Below are 16,647 nucleotides of genomic sequence, written 5' to 3'. Positions count from 1 at the left end.
CTAGCAGGACCAAGTACTAATTTTGCCCCAGAACCCTACGTGGCCCCCTCAAGGATTGAACTCACAACCCTGGGTTTAGCAGGCCAATGCTCAAACCACTGAGCTATCCCTCCCTCATTAGTAAACCTGAAGGGCTCTATAGGCAGGTGTGAAGACCTTTTAAGTGTATTCCCTTTCCATTACCTCATTCCCATAACCTACTCTCTTCCTCCACTCCTCTATTTTTTTTCCTGAGGTCTAAACTTCATGGTTTTATTAAAGCTTCCACCTACTGAGATTTCAACCAAAGGTCCTCAGCTCCCCCTTGTTTGCAATAAAGAAGAAACATCTTTCCTTCCCTGAGGGAAACGAAAAAATATTTACATGGACTTTCAAGTAATTGTTTGACTCTGCCCCCTTCCTCAATAGGAAACTTGAGGGAGCTTGAGGGGACAAGTGAGCAAAGCCCGCAGGTAAGTGGGGAACATGGAGACCTGGGAGATGGGTCGGAAACGAGAGGGAGTGTGGGCTATATTGGCAGAGAGAAAGGAGGGTCAGGACAAAACTGGGAGGAAAGATCAAACCAGTATCTTAGATGCCTATATACAAATGCGAGAAGTATGGGTAATAAGCAGGAAGAACTGGAAGTGCTAATAAATAAATACAACTATGACATTGTTGGCATCACTGAAACTTGGTGGGATAATACACATGATTGGAATGTTGGTGTGGATGGGTACAGCTTGCTCAGGAAGGATAGACAGACAGGGGGAAAAGGGAGGAGGTGTTGCCTTATATATTAAACATGTACACACTTGGACTGAGGTAGAGATGGACATAGGAGATGGAAGTGTTGAGAGTCTCTGGGTTAGGCTAAAAGGGGTAAAAAACAAGAGTGATGTCATGCTAGGAGTCTACTACAGGCCACCTAACCAGGTGGAAGAGGTGGATGAGGCTTTTTTTAAACAACTAACAAAATCATCCAAAGCCCAAGATTTGGTGGTGATGGGGGACTTCAACTATCCGGATATATGTTGGGAAAATAACACAGCGGGGCACAGACTATCCAACAAATTCTTGGATTGCATTGCAGACAACTTTTTATTTCAGAAGGTTGAAAAAGCTACTGGGGGGAAGCTGTTCTAGACTTGATTTTAACAAATAGGGAGGAACTCGTTGAGAATTTGAAAGTAGAAGGCAGCTTGGGTGAAAGTGATCATGAAATCATAGAGTTTGCAATTCTAAGGAAGGGTAGAAGGGAGAACAGCAAAATAGAGACAATGGATTTCAGGAAGGCGGATTTTGGTAAGCTCAGAGAGCTGATAGGTAAGGTCCCATGGGAATCAAGACTGAGGGGGAAAACAACTGAGGAGAGTTGGCAGTTTTTCAAAGGGACACTATTAAGGGCCCAAAAGCAAGCTATTCCGCTGGTTAGGAAAGATAGAAAATGTGGCAAAAGACCACCTTGGCTTAACCACGAGATCTTGCATGATCTAAAAAATGAAAAGGAGTCATATAAAAAATGGAAACTAGGACAGATTACAAAGGATGAATATAGGCAAACAACACAGGAATGCAGGGGCAAGATTAGAAAGGCAAAGGCACAAAATGAGCTCAAACTAGCTACGGGAATAAAGGGGAACAAGAAGACTTTTTATCAATACATTAGAAGCAAGAGGAAGACCAAAGACAGGGTAGGCCCACTGCTTAGTGAAGAGGGAAAAACAGTAACAGGGAACTTGGAAATGGCAGAGATGCTTAATGACTTCTTTGTTTCGGTCTTCACCGAGAAGTCTGAAGGAATGCCTAACATAGTGAATGCTAATGGGAAGGGGGTAGGTTTAGCAGATAAAATAAAAAAAGAACAAGTTAAAAATCACTTAGAAAAGTTAGATGCCTGCAAGTCACCAGGGCCTGATGAAATGCATCCTAGAATACTCAAGAAGCTAATAGAGGAGGTATCTGAGCCTCTAGCTATTATCTTTGGAAAATCATGGGAGACTGGAGAGATTCCAGAAGACTGGAAAAGGGCAAATATAGTGCCCATCTATAAAAAGGGAAATAAAAACAACCCAGGAAACTACAGACCAGTTAGTTTAACTTCTGTGCCAGGGAAGATAATGGAGCAAGTAATTAAGGAAATCATCTGCAAACACTTGGAAGGTGGTAAGGTGATAGGGAATAGCCAGCATGGATTTGTAAAGAACAAATCATGTCAAACCAATCTGATAGCTTTCTTTGATAGGATAATGAGTCTTGTGGATAAGGGAGAAGCTGTGGATGTGGTATACCTAGACTTTAGTAAGGCATTTGATACGGTCTCGCATGATATTCTTATCAATAAACTAGGCAAATACAAGTTAGATGGGACTACTATAAGGTGGGTGCATAACTGGCTGGATAACCGTACTCAGAGAGTTGTTATTAATGGTTCCCAATCCTGCTGGAAAGGCATAACGAGTGGGGTTCCGCAGGGGTCTGTTTTGGGACCGGCTCTGTTCAATATCTTCATTAACGACTTAGATATTGGCATAGAAAGTACGCTTATTAAGTTTGCGGATGATACCAAACTAGGAGGGATTGCAACTGCTTTGGAGGACAGGGTCATAATTCAAAATGATCTGGACAAATTGGAGAAATGGTCTGAGTTAAACAGGATGAAGTTTAACAAAGACAAATGCAAAGTGCTCCACTTAGGAAGAAAAAATCAGTTTCACACATACAGAATGGGAAGAGACTGTCTAGGAAGGAGTACGGCAGAAAGGGATCTAGGGGTTATAGTGGACCACAAGCTAAATATGAGTCAACAGTGTGATGCTGTTGCAAAAAAAGCAAACATGATTCTGGGATGTATTAACAGGTGTGTTGTGAGCAAGACACGAGAAGTCATTCTTCCGCTCTACTCTGCTCTGGTTAGGCCTCAGCTGGAGTATTGTGTCCAGTTCTGGGCACCGCATTTCAAGAAAGATGTGGAGAAATTGGAAAGGGTCCAGAGAAGAGCAACAAGAATGATTAAAGGTCTTGAGAACATGACCTATGAAGGAAGGCTGAAAGAATTGGGTTTGTTTAGTTTGGAAAAGAGAAGACTGAGAGGGGACATGATAGCAGTTTTCAGGTATCTAAAAGGGTGTCATAAGGAGGAGGGAGAAAACTTGTTCACCTTAGCCTCTGAGGATAGAACAAGAAGCAATGGGCTTAAACTGCAGCAAGGGAGGTCTAGGTTGGACATTAGGAAAAAGTTCCTAACTGTCAGGGTGGTTAAACACTGGAATAAATTGCCTAGGGAGGTTGTGGAATCTCCATCTCTGGAGATGTTTAAGAGTAGGTTAGATAAATGTCTATCAGGGATGGTCTAGACAGTATTTGGTCCTGCCATGCGGGCAGGGGACTGGACTCGATGACCTCTCGAGGTCCCTTCCAGTCCTAGAATCTATGAATCTATGAAATTGCAGGCTTCAGCACAGCTTGGTTTCCTTCCTGCAGCCATCCCAAAGTTAGCATTGCTTTTTTCAGCATTGTATAACCAGGCCTCCTCTCCTCTCCCTCAAGCCTCCCAAGCTACGCCCCCATCATAGAGGGAGCAGGGTCATCTCTTTTGTGTGCAGTATCACACCCACATCCTGACACTACAATGGGGCGCATTGCTATATACTAAAAAAACCCCACAACAAATCAAATTTGCAAACTGGAATCCAATACAATGAATTCTATTAAATTCTCTGTAGGTTCTTATACTGTGCTCATCACTGGAGTGTCCGAGCATCTGCCAATAGCGCATTAAGAGATGGGATTAAAATCTCTCATCTTCTCCCCAGGGGGATAAACGTGCATGGTAGAGTGCTTTGTTTTGGTAGGGTGTTCCCCCGCCCCAACACACACACACAGCCTGCTTTGTGTTTATGTTAGAGAAGGCAAGGTCAATGAACCATTATGGGTCTTCAGTATGCAACAGTATACCTGGGTCTATTCAGCATGCAGCAGTATTGTGAGATAATGGTTACAGTCTTATATGTTTTGTGTCTCTTATTCTACTGTCCAAATGAAAGAAAGCTCAGAAAAAAACTATTTTCTGGTGAGAATCAAAGGGTACATGGGGGAAACAATTGCCCCTCTGTAATCTAGTGCATAAGCTTTCGTGGGTAAGAACCTCACTTCTTCAGATGCAAGAAGTCTTGCATCTGAAGAAGTGAGGTTCTTACCCACGAAAGCTTATGCTCCCAATACTTCTGTTAGTCTTAAAGGTGCCACAGGACCCTCTGTTGCTTTTTACAGATTCAGACTAACACGGCTACCCCTCTGATACTCTGTAATCTAGGCAATCCACAATACAAATACCTGGAGGTCAGGCCACCATCTCGTGCTAATGCAGTGCATTATGGGCCCGAATGCCAATGTTTGTCTGCTAACACCCAGATCTTGCCATGAGCTCTGTGTGGGCCCCTGGGCGCAGAAATTCTGCCTGCAAGGAACGCATTGCAGGATTGGTGCCTGGGACTGTAAACTCTAGGGAGGAGCAAATGCTGCGATCCTGATCTCTGTTACTCCAGAGTAATTCTCCTGAAGGCAATGGTTCCCTACAGTGTATATTCTAAGAATTGCCCTTTCCTCTGTGCTTAGATCAGATGTATTATGATGAGAGAGCTGTTAGCATGCTGGGCAATGCATAGGTCGCAGAGGAAGACAGAGGGACAGGTGCTGCTCTCAAGTTACCCTGGGGGTTAGGTCAGTGAATCAGAATCTGAAGTCAGTCCTACAGCATCGGATTTCAGCCCTTCCTGACTGAGATCAGAATCTAGCCCTAGGAGGTCGCCTGCGTTCAGTGCAATGCCCGGCATGCTGATGAAGCTCTGTAAAGAAAACCAGAGCCCAGCACAGGGGAAAGCAGGAGACTGCTCGAAACGCACTGTAAGGAACCAGTGGGTGAAACTACCGTTCTGCGCCTTTGAAATAACAGCGTCATTGTCTCTCCCCTTGCATTCACAGGGACAGGGACAGCCTCCCCCGCCCCCGGCACAGCCCTGGCGTTGCCCTTTTAAGAGGGGAGCTGATGGACAGAACTCGATCGGTTTTCAGGTGACTGCGGTTCAAGTCACACGTGCCACCGGCTGCAATTGGGGGGAAGGGGAGCCCCAGAAGGGAGGGGGGATGTGCCGCACTCTGTCCTCCCCAGTCTCTCCCCGCCGCCCCACGACAGACCCATAGCAAGTCCATGGATAAATCCAGAAGCGCTGACGAGCCCGAATTTCCTCCCCATCCCCCATCCCGCGCTCCGCCTCGGAAAGAAGCTGGCGCTGCCGGCGTCCGTCCCTGGGCTGAGCTCGACCAGCAGCAGCGCCCTCTGAGCAGTCGAGCTTGGAGCTCGGCCGGGCGGGCCCTCGTGTGCTGAGCCCCTCGGTGATCGCCCTTCTCCCGGCGGGTATGCAGAGCCGCGGGGAAGCCCGCACCAGCCGGCTGCCAGCCCTCACCCCCACCCGGGCCCGCTCGCATCTCTCCATCGCCCTTTTAAACTCCTCAAAGGACTGGCGGGGCTGCCGGCAGCGTTCGGAATTTCGAACGCTCGCCCTGCCGCGTTCCATTATCCGAACGCCGCGACTCTGCTGGGGCCACCCACGTGCGGGGGGGGGCGGAGCGGCCCGACCCGCAGGGGACCCAGGGTCACAAGTTTGCTGCCCCGCCCAGGAGCTGGGGGTGGGCAGTGCCCGTGCTCCCCTCTCCCCCTTCTGTGGCGGAGCAGGGACCCAGCTCCCGGGGGGCGGGGGAGCTCTGGGACAGGGGCCCACTTGCCTGGTTGGGGCACCCCGGGGGTTGAGAGTGGGGGAGGCATTAAGCTCGCTGCCGCCGGGAGTGGGGGGTACCCTAGTCTCCCTCCCCCCAAGCTGCTCGCTGTGGGGTGAGGGCCCCGCCCCTTACCTTTCTCTTGTGCCTGTGGATGTCCCCGATGGAGCTGGCCACCGTGTTGGGTCCAAGGAGCATCCTGGTGCTCCGGGGCCACTCCGTGCTCACCAGGTGGTGCTCTCCCATCAGGATCTTCTGCACGTTCTCGGCGCCGGTCACCCGGATTAAGGGGCGTCCCAGCAAGTGAGTCTAATGTAGTGCCCATCTTTAAACAAGGGAAGAAGGAGGATCCGGGGAACTACAGGCCAGTCAGCCTCACCTCAGTCCCTGGAAAAATCATGGAGCAGGTCCTCAAGGAATCAATTATGAAACACTTAGAGGAGAGGAAAGTGATCAGGAACAGTCAGCATGGATTCACCAAGGGCAAGTCATGCCTGACTAACCTAATTGCCTTCTATGATGAGATAACTGGCTCTGTGGATGAGGGGAAAGCAGTGGATGTGTTATTCCTTGACTTTAGCAAAGGTTTTGATACGGTCTCCCACAGTATTCTTGCCGCCAAGTTAAAGAAGTATGGGCTGGATGAATGGACTGTAAGGTGGATAGAAAGCTGGCTAGATCGTCGGGCTCAACGGATAGTGATCAATGGCTCCATGTCTAGTTGGCAGCCGGTTTCAAGCGGAGTGCCCCAAGGGTCGGTCCTGGGGCCGGTTTTGTTTAATATCTTTATTAATGATCTGGAGGATGGTGTGGACTGCACTCTCAGTAAGTTGGCAGATGACACTAAACTGGGAGGCGTGGTAGATACACTAGAGGGTAGGGATCGGCTACAGAGGGACCTAGACAAATTAGAGGATTGGGCCAAAAGAAACCTGATGAGGTTCAACAAGGACAAGTGCAGAGTCCTGCACTTAGGATGGAAGAATCCCATGCACAGCTACAGACTAGGGACCGAATGGCTAGGTGGCAGTTCTGCAGAAAAGGACCTAGGGGTCACAGTGGACGAGAAGCTGGATATGAGTCAACAGTGTGCTCTTGTTGCCAAGAAGGCTAACAGCATTTTGGGCTGTATAAGTAGGGGCATTGCCAGCAGATCGAGGAACGTGATCGTTCCCCTTTATTCGACATTGGTGAGGCCTCATCTGGAATACTGTGTCCAGTTTTGGGCCCCACACTATAAGAAGGATGTGGAAAAATTGGAAAGAGTCCAGCGGAGGGCAACAAAAATGATTAGGGGTCTGGAGCACATGACTTATGAGGAGAGGCTGAGGGAACTGGGACTGTTTAGTCTCCAGAAGAGAAGAATGAGGGGGGATTTGATAGCTGCTTTCAACTACCTGAAGGGGGGTTCCAAAGAGGATGGAGCTCTGCTGTTCTCAGTGGTGGCAGATGACAGAACAAGGAGCAATGGTCTCAAGTTGCAGTGGGGGAGGTCTAGGTTGGATATTAGGAAACACTATTTCACTAGGAGGGTGGTGAAGCACTGGAATGCGTTACCTAGGGAGGTGGTGGAGTCTCCTTCTTTGGAGGTTTTTAAGGCCCGGCTTGACAAAGCCCTGGCTGGGATGATTTAGTTGGGAATTGGTCCTGCTTTGAGCAGGGGGTTGGACTAGATGACCTCCTGAGGTCCCTTCCAACCCTGATATTCTATGATTCTATGATTCTTAAAGACGTTGCCAAATTTCTCCCTCCTGGACGATTGGAAGCAGGATCCCTAGGACAGACACACACACACTGAGCCTGGGGACAGACAATCACTTATGGGCACCGACTTTGATCCCTAAGGACAGGCACCTTTATTGAGATCTCTGCGGCTTTTACTTAAAGCTGGGGAGGGGGTCAAAATGTTAGTAAAGGAGTGGGGGGCTCCTCTCTTTTCTCACCGCATCCCCCCACTTCCCTCATGCTCCCGCTTGAGGTGGCAGACGGGGAATGCCCTAAAAGGTGCTCCTTGGGATTTCCCAGCGCTGTGATGAGGAGGGGGTCGTGCAGTGCACTGGCTTTTCCAATATTAGGGGCCCAGCCAGGAAAATGTTTCCCTGTCGAAACCTCCCTCTCCGTTTAAAGATCCCAGAAAATATTGTGGAGGGGAAAATAGATGATGAGCCTGCAGTGTGGCACGCACCCCAGTGACCTTTGATTCACCCCCAATGGGAGGGTGAAGGCTCCTTTAACCCCAATCAAAGAAACTTGTTCCAAGACCATCCCTGTACTTTGCAGCCCCTCAGGAACTATGGCCACTAGCCAGTGGCTAATAACAGAAGCCACTGATCCCCCAAGCTCCCCGTTGGATTTATGATGAAACGCATTGATAAGCAGTTTAAAAGGGAAACAATATGCTACTGTAGTTGCACCGCATAACAGGGAGGAATGCAAACTGGCTGTTGTGCAGGGAGAGACACAGAACTAGACGGATGCCAAGCAGGTCTTGGGCGCGGTCTGGAGAGAAGTTTGGGGAAAGAAGGTGGACTTGGGGGGAGGGGGCTCCCTTTTCTGGGGCGTCAGACCCACCGGACCGAGGTCCTCGATGTGTGCGAAAGGTCAGCGAGGAGAGACGGCATCGTTTAGTGGGAGGCAATGGGTCAGCGATGCGGGAAAGTGATGATTTGACGGAGGTTTGGACGTGGGTAACTGGGATGGGTTGAGTAATGTGAAACCAATAGGGCGTGTGATTCTATCCCAGCAAGACTCGGGGGCAGTCTGGCTGGATTGGGTAATGACTGGCATTAAGGTGCATGTAACCAATGCTAGTAAAATGATCTGGAGCAACAGGCGGTTGGGAAATACCTTGGTTGGTGGGGGGCAGGAAGGGGGGGGGTATAGACTGAGACAGCCTGGTGGAATGAACCTATCTATCTAGACACGGTTTTGCATAGCTGCGTGAAATCAAGTATCCTTAAAACTTATCAGGTTGGACTATCAGGGGTGTTGCCGGCTCCCATCAAGCTTGGAGGAAGAGGTCGTGTTTGTCACCTTGATACACTCAAGTTCCCTGGATCATCAGGCTAATTTGGAGAACTCTCCTTTTGTCCACACCCCGTCATTGAGTGAAGTGCTGGACCCTGGGCGATAGAGAGGCATTGTTTTCTCTGCCTGGCGCCCTAATGAAGTTAGGGAGTCCTCCTATTACTAATCTTATCCACTACCTCCCGACAAGAAACGTTGGCGTCGAGTTCCTACCCCCTTGCCAATGAATGCACAAACTTTACTTAAAGTACCGTGATAGCGAATAGCACGAACACTGGTTGTAAGTTGCTTGGTCCCCAACACAGGTAGATCTGTTTCATGCTACTCTTCTCTGTCTGCAAGGGTGAATTAATGACCAAGTCTTCCAATGAGGGCGGATTTAATGGACGAAGGATTTATCCTATAAAGAACAATTCATTCAGGAAACCAAAATAACTGACTGCCCCCTTTCAGTTTCATAACATACCAAAGCTTTAAAACTTTTCATGAAATCTGAATTACTTTTAAAGGGTGTAATTGTCTTGGGCTAAGTCAGTCTGCAGATTCTGGAGTTTTAATAACTTTTCCACATGCGCGGAGGTTCTTTTGTCATAGAAAAGGGGCACAAGGAGGCCAAAAAAAATTATGTGGTAGGAGTTTCGAGTGGAGTCCAATTTCTACAACATTTTGTATGTTTAGCCCTGGACTCTGTTTGGATGGAGCCTGTGGAAAGGGAGAACCCTTTTCTGGTCCCCCTGTAAAAATCTGATACATTTCTTTAAACATAAGAACATAAGAACATAAGAAAGGCCGTACTGGGTCAGACCAAAGGTCCATCTAGCCCAGTATCTGTCTACCGACAGTGGCCAATGCCAGGTGCCCCAGAGGGAGTGAACCTAACAGGCAATGATCAAGTGATCTCTCTCCTGCCATCCATCTCCATCCTCTGACGAACAGAGGCTAGGGACACCATTCTTACCCATCCTGGCTAATAGCCATTTATGGACTTAGCCACCATGAATTTATCCAGTCCCCTTTTAAACATTGTTATAGTCCTAGACTTCTTTAAAAAATAAAGCACTATTGAGACCGTGCAGTTAACTCTTTGGCTGCTGCCAGAAGGTCGGCGCTCTCCTCTTTTACAAGTCGGCTGGCGTGGAAAGAGAGGGTCTCTGGCTGGGTGTTTCCAGAGTTTGTTTTGATTCTAACTTGTTATGGCTAGAAATGTTGGGGTCCGAGGAGGAGGGAAAGTTGCTACCGGCATGCACACACACCAGCCCGATGCATTTTATGTCTTGTTAGCACCGAAATGTGCGAGGGGAGGAATCCGCTGAGAAACCAAGAACGTGTAAACCGGTGTAGCCTCCTCTTCCCAAACCAACCAATGAAATCTGACCTTTGCTCGTTAGAGCATCCTTAAAATAATACATTTGCTAATTCCAGGCAGGTTCCCTCCTAAACCAGTCGAAATGTATTTAACCGGAGTGGTGAATGAAAGCGACCGATTTGTGCATCGAACAGCCTGGATATTGAATTGAGATTGTTTGTTTGAAAAGTGTGAATTGGGAGTGCTTTGTTCCAGGTGGGCCTTGTGTGGGCCTGACTGGTATATAAGGGCAGTCAGCAGCGAACCAGCTGAGCGGCGAACAGCAGAGGCTAACAGAGGGAGTTTGCCTGGGAGCTGTCCGAGAGGAGGTACGCTAAGTGCTGCATTAGGGGGGCTGTGTTGGTGAGTATCTGAGTGTCTGTTGCTGGGGCAGTTTGTCAGTTTGACCGTGTGCTTGATTGCTTGCTTGTTTGTTTGAAAAGTGTGAATTGGGAGTGCTTTGTTCCAGGTGGGCCTTGAGTGGGCCTGACTGGTATATAAGGGCAGTCAGCAGCGAACCAGCTGAGCGGCAAACAGCGGAGGCTAACAGAGGGAGTTTGCCTGGGAGTTCGCCTGCGGAGAGCCCACTGAGCCTTACATCTGCAGGTTTCTCTGAGTAGTTCTTGCAACAGCTGAGGAAGCTCTTAAGAGGAAGGTGATATGGAAGGTGAGCGATCAGCTGTTGTAACCTGCACAGGTTGTGCCATGTTTGTCTTTCTTCCACAGGACAGAAGCGACTTTGTCTGTACAAAGTGCAAGCTGGTCTCCATATTGGAAGAGAAGGTTCGAGGTCTGGAGAAACGAGTATCGACTCTGCGTTGCATAAGGGAAAATGAAGATTTCCTGGACAGACGTCAGGAGAAGCTTCTACGCCACAATGTTCTGAAGATTCAGAGCAGGCGCAGCAGGGACAGACGGATGATGAAGAAGTTTGGCAGCATGTGACCTCCAAAAGGAGAAAGAGGAGCGTCCATGTACCAGCAATGGAGATACAGGTGAGCAATCGTTTCCATGTTCTCTCTAGAGGTACTAATGCGGAGAGTGGAGTAGATGACCCATCTGAGGGAAGGGAGCAGAAGGAGACTCCACCGATTGGAAGGCAAAAGATGCACTGTCCTAGGGATGGGGGTTCCACGACCACCACTCCCAAGAGGAGGAGGAGGGTGGTGGTGGTCGGGGACTCCCTCCTCAGGGGGACTGAGTCATCTATCTGCCGCCCCGACCGGGAAAACCGAGAGGTCTGCTGCTTGCCAGGAGCTAGGATACACGATGTGACGGAGAGACTGCCGAGACTCATCAAGCCCTCGGATCGCTACCCCTTCCTGCTTCTCCACGTGGGCACCAATGATACTGCCAAGAATGACCTTGAGCAGATCACTGCAGACTACGTGGCTCTGGGAAGAAGGATAAAGGAGTTTGAGGCGCAAGTGGTGTTCTCGTCCATCCTCCCTGTGCAAGGAAAAGGCCTGGGTAGAGACCGTCAAATCGTGGAAGTCAACGAATGGCTACGCAGGTGGTGTCGGAGAGAAGGCTTTGGATTCTTCGACCATGGGATGGTGTTCCAAGAAGGAGGAGTGCTGGGCAGGGACGGGCTCCACCTAACGAAGAGAGGGAAGAGCATCTTCGCCAGCAGGCTGGCTAACCTAGTGAGGAGGGCTTTAAACTAGGTTCACCGGGGGAAGGAGACCAAAGCCCTGAGGTAAGTGGGGAAATGGGATCCTGGGAGGAAGCACAAGCAGGAGAGCGCAAGAGGGGAGGACTCCTGTCTCATACTGAGAAAGAGGGACGATCAGTGAGTTATCTTAAGTGCCTATACACAAATGCAAGAAGCCTGGGAAACAAGCAGGGAGAACTGGAAGTCCTGGCACAGTCAGGGAACTATGATGCGATTGGAATAACAGAGACTTGGTGGGATAACTCACATGACTGGAGTACTATCATGGATGGATATAAACTGGTCAGGAAGGACAGGCAGGGCAGAAAAGGTGGGGGAGTTGCATTGTATGTAAGAGAGGAGTATGACTGCTCAGAGCTCCGGTATGAAACTGCAGAAAAAACTGAGAGTCTCTGGATAAAGTTGAGAAGTGTGAGCAACAAGGGTGATGTCGTGGTCGGAGTCTGCTATAGACCACCAGACCAGGGGGATGAGGTGGACGAGGCTTTCTTCTGGCAACTAACAGAAGTTGCTAGATCGCAGGCCCTGGTTCTCATGGGAGACTTTAATCACCCTGATATCTGCTGGGAGAGCAATACAGCGGTGCACAGACAATCCAGGAAGTTTTTGGAAAGTGTAGGGGACAATTTCCTGTTGCAAGTGCTGGAGGAACCAACTAGGGGCAGAGCTTTTCTTGACCTGCTGCTCACAAACAGGGAAGAATTAGTAGGGGAAGCAAAAGTGGATGGGAACCTGGGAGGCAGTGACCATGAGATGGTCGAGTTCAGGATCCTGACACAAGGAAGAAAGGAGAGCAGCAGAATACGGACCCTGGACTTCAGAAAAGCAGACTTAGACTCCCTCAGGGAACTGATGGGCAGGATCCCCTGGGAGAATAACATGAAGGGCAAAGGGGTCCAGGAGAGCTGGCTGTATTTTAAAGAATCCTTATTGCGGTTGCAGGAACAAACCATCCCGATGTGTAGAAAGAATAGTAAATATGGCAGGCGACCAGCTTGGCTAAACAGTGAAATCCTTGCTGATCTTAAACGCAAAGAAGAAGCTTACAAGAAGTGGAAGATTGGACAAATGACCAGGGAGGAGTATAAAAATATTGCTCGGGCATGCAGGAGTGAAATCAGGAAGGCCAAATCACACTTGGAGTTGCAGCTAGCAAGAGATGTTAAGAGTAACAAGAAGGGTTTGTTAGCAACAAGAAGAAAGTCAAGGAAAGTGTGGGCCCCTTACTGAATGAGGGAGGCAACCTAGTGACCGAGGATGTGGAAAAAGCTAATGTACTCAATGATTTTTTTGCCTCTGTCTTCACAAACAAGGTCAGCTCCCTGACTGCTGCACTGGGCAGCACAATATGGGGAGAAGGTGACCAGCCCTCTGTGGAGAAAGAAGTGGTTCGGGACTATTTAGAAAAACTGGACATGCACAAGTCCATGGGGCCGGATGCGCTGCATCCGAGGGTGCTAAAGGAGTTGGCGGATGAGATTGCAGAGCCATTAGCCATTATTTTTGAAAACTCATGGCGATCGGGGGAGGTCCCGGATGACTGGAAAAAGGCTAATGTAGTGCCCATCTTTAAAAAAGGGAAGAAGGAGGATCCGGGGAACTACAGGCCAGTCAGCCTCACCTCAGTCCCTGGAAAAATCATGGAGCAGGTCCTCAAGGAATCAATTATGAAACACTTAGAGGAGAGGAAAGTGATCAGGAACAGTCAGCATGGATTCAGCAAGGGGAAGTCGTGCCTGACTAACCTAATTGCCTTCTATGATGAGATAACTGGCTCTGTGGATGAGGGGAAAGCAGTGGATGTGTTATTCCTTGACTTTAGCAAAGCTTTTGATACGGTCTCCCACAGTATTCTTGCTGCCAAGTTAAAGAAGTATGGGCTGGATGAATGGACTGTAAGGTGGATAGAAAGCTGGCTAGATCGTCGGGCTCAACGGGTAGTGATCAATGGCTCTATGTCTAGTTGGCAGCCAGTTTCAAGCGGAGTGCCCCAAGGGTCGGTCCTGGGGCCGGTTTTGTTTAATATCTTTATTAATGATCTGGAGGATGGTGTGAACTGCACTCTCAGCAAGTTGGCAGATGACACTAAACTGGGAGGCGTGGTAGATACACTAGAGGGTAGGGATCGGATACAGAGGGACCTAGACAAATTAGAGGATTGGGCCAAAAGAAACCTGATGAGGTTCAACAAGGACAAGTGCAGAGTCCTGCACTTAGGACGGAAGAATCCCATGCTCAGCTACAGACTAGGGACGGAATGGCTAGGTAGCAGTTCTGCAGAAAAGGACCTAGGGGTCACAGTGGACGAGAAGCTGGATATGAGTCAACAGTGTGCTCTTGTTGCCAAGAAGGCTAACGGCATTTTGGGCTGTATAAGTAGGGGCATTGCCAGCAGATCGAGGGACGTGATCGTTCCCCTTTATTCGACATTGGTGAGGCCTCATCTGGAGTACTGTGTCCAGTTTTGGGCCCCACACTACAAGAAGGATGTGGAAAAATTGGAAAGAGTCCAGCGGAGGGCAACAAAAATGATTAGGGGTCTGGAGCGCATGACTTATGAGGAGAGGCTGAGGGAACTGGGCTTGTTTAGTCTCCAGAAGAGAAGAATGAGGGGGGATTTGATAGCAGCCTTCAACTACCTGAAGGGGGGTTCCAAAGAGGATGGAACTCGGCTGTTCTCAATGGTGGCAGATGACAGAACAAGGAGCAATGGTCTCAAGTTGCAGTGGGGGAGGTCTAGGTTGGATATTAGGAAACACTATTTCACTAGGAGGGTGGTGAAGCACTGGAATGCGTTACCTAGGGAGGTGGTGGAGTCTCCTTCTTTGGAGGTTTTTAAGGCCCGGCTTGACAAAGCCCTGGCTGGGATGATTTAGTTGGGAATTGGTCCTGCTTTGAGCAGGGGGTTGGACTAGATGATCTCCTGAGGTCCCTTCCAACCCTGATATTCTATGATTCTATGATTCTATGATAATCTGGACTCTTCAAAGCACTCGTTATTGACAACAGATTGTACTGTGTTTTCACAGGGTATTGGGGATTGTTCGCTAATAACCAGCCACGCTTCACCAGTACCGCTAAAAGTTAGTTCTCGGACCAGCACACACCGTCATCCGGTGGTGACTGTATCCAGGTCTTTCGGTCTGGGGGTGATCAAATTCCACAAAACGCTGTTCAGCCTTTAACAAGGCTAATCCCGGGTTAATCTAACGATTACCTACAAATGCTTCCCACTCCAGTGGATCTGAGTTACACTGTTTATACATCTCATCTAATCTATGGCAACAACTGCAAATCAGAATCACTTCCCTTCTATCGCTCCTGAATCGACAGTCACCGAGTTTTAAACCAGCAACCCCGCTGACGGGGGTCGGGAGTCGCTTTGATTCCTCCAGGGTGTACTCTGACTTTCAGAAAGGAGCTGATTTTACCTGGCTGACTAATGTAAATCTGTCCTAGCTTTAAAGGGGCAATGCACCCACTTGGGTAATGTTCGCTCCCAGGCTGGCTTGCAACGGAATTCTAAGAGGTACCCGTCGGGGCAGAACCATGCCCAGATGGTGACCCCAGTCCCTGGCGATGATGCGGACCTTTCTGAAGTCTTAAAAGTTCACAGTTCACCCAGCCATCTGCTTGGGCAAAAGGGATCATTTGTAAAGGAGACTCGCTGTTTTTTAGTGGCCAATAAAACACAATTTCAACGGTCCAGATTTTTTGCCTCCTCGAGCAGTAAATGGTCCCGATTCTTAAATGCACGATGCTATTTCAATGAATGCAATTCCTGACCGGCCTGAGATTTGAGGAGGAAAGCCCAGACAACACTCAGCAGCTCAGAGCAATCCGCTTGCCATGGACATAAAGTGTTGCAAATCGATAGGCTTCCATTCAGTGCCTCACTCTGCTTTGAAAACGAACCCCCCCACACACCCCCCACAGAATAAAAGTGCCTCTGAAATCTTCCCCCTGCTCCTGCGAGAATGCATGATGCAATCCCACTGGTGCAAACCAACTGTCCCAGCCCACCTTAAATGAAGGAAGGGGAATCCTTACCTGGAGCAGCCAGTGGAACGTTTCTCCGATTAAGGGGAATCCCATAGACCCTTTAGGGATCGGTAACTTGCAGCTTTTGTCCCGAGTGGCTGCCCGGCGCAGCTGCCGGGACACTGCCAAGAGCAGAGTCAATGATACCAGGCATGCAGCAAGGGTAGCCAGCGCAGAAACCAGATCAAAACTTTCGAAAAGCATATTTGGAAGGAGAAGGGGGGGGGGGAAACCCAAACCCTCTGAAATGCACCGCACACAGGCACAAAAAGGCAAATAAAAAGTCACCCACTGGAGCGCTTCATAGAAGGTGAGCTCAGAGCAGGGAAGGGGGAGGAGATCAGAATTTGGGGGGTGGGGTGGGGTAGGGAGGTGTCTGGTTCTCTTCCCCCCACCACCAGCAGCAAAATAAGATTCCCCTCTCTGAAAACGTTTAAAGTAAACTTTTACAGAGCACACAGCCAAAAAGAAAAAAAAACAACCCACAAACTCTGTGTGTGCAATCAAATTAAAAAAAAAGAAGAAGAAAAAAACCCTATGCAAATGCTATAGGTCTCTTTGCTGCCAATGCAAGCCAGAAAAATATAGCATCTATCTATATCGTGAAATAATTCAGCAAAGCTCTGGAGAGATGGAGCAGGAATTAAAGATATATATAAATAGAGAGAGAGAGTTCTAGAGCTATATATAGGCTGGTTAGTGTAAGCCCTAGACTTTTCTCCACTGCATTGCTGTAAAGAGGGAGGTTTGGTTGTTAAATCCTCTCTCAATGTGAGTCTGAGTAAAAAAGAAAGTCAATGTGTGT

General features: G+C 48.7%; 1 protein-coding gene across 1 annotated transcript in view; it reads right to left on the bottom strand.

Annotated features, from left to right (window-relative positions):
- Positions 1-16,046, bottom strand: part of LOC135875657 (cytochrome P450 26B1-like) — a 28,384-nt gene extending 12,338 nt beyond the window's left edge. Inside the window, exons 1-3 of the mRNA XM_065400609.1 lie at positions 15,852-16,046; positions 7,480-7,528; positions 5,890-6,065 (exon numbers count right to left, since the gene is read on the bottom strand). Coding sequence (XP_065256681.1) covers positions 5,890-6,065; positions 7,480-7,528; positions 15,852-16,046 — 420 coding nt within the window. The remainder of the gene's footprint in view (positions 1-5,889; positions 6,066-7,479; positions 7,529-15,851) is intronic.
- Positions 16,047-16,647: the final 601 nt, after the last annotated feature.

The sequence above is a fragment of the Emys orbicularis genome, chromosome 3 (assembly GCF_028017835.1).
Source record: "Emys orbicularis isolate rEmyOrb1 chromosome 3, rEmyOrb1.hap1, whole genome shotgun sequence".
Classification (NCBI taxonomy): domain Eukaryota; kingdom Metazoa; phylum Chordata; order Testudines; family Emydidae; genus Emys; species Emys orbicularis.
This window is presented reverse-complemented; position numbering and strand designations above follow the sequence as displayed.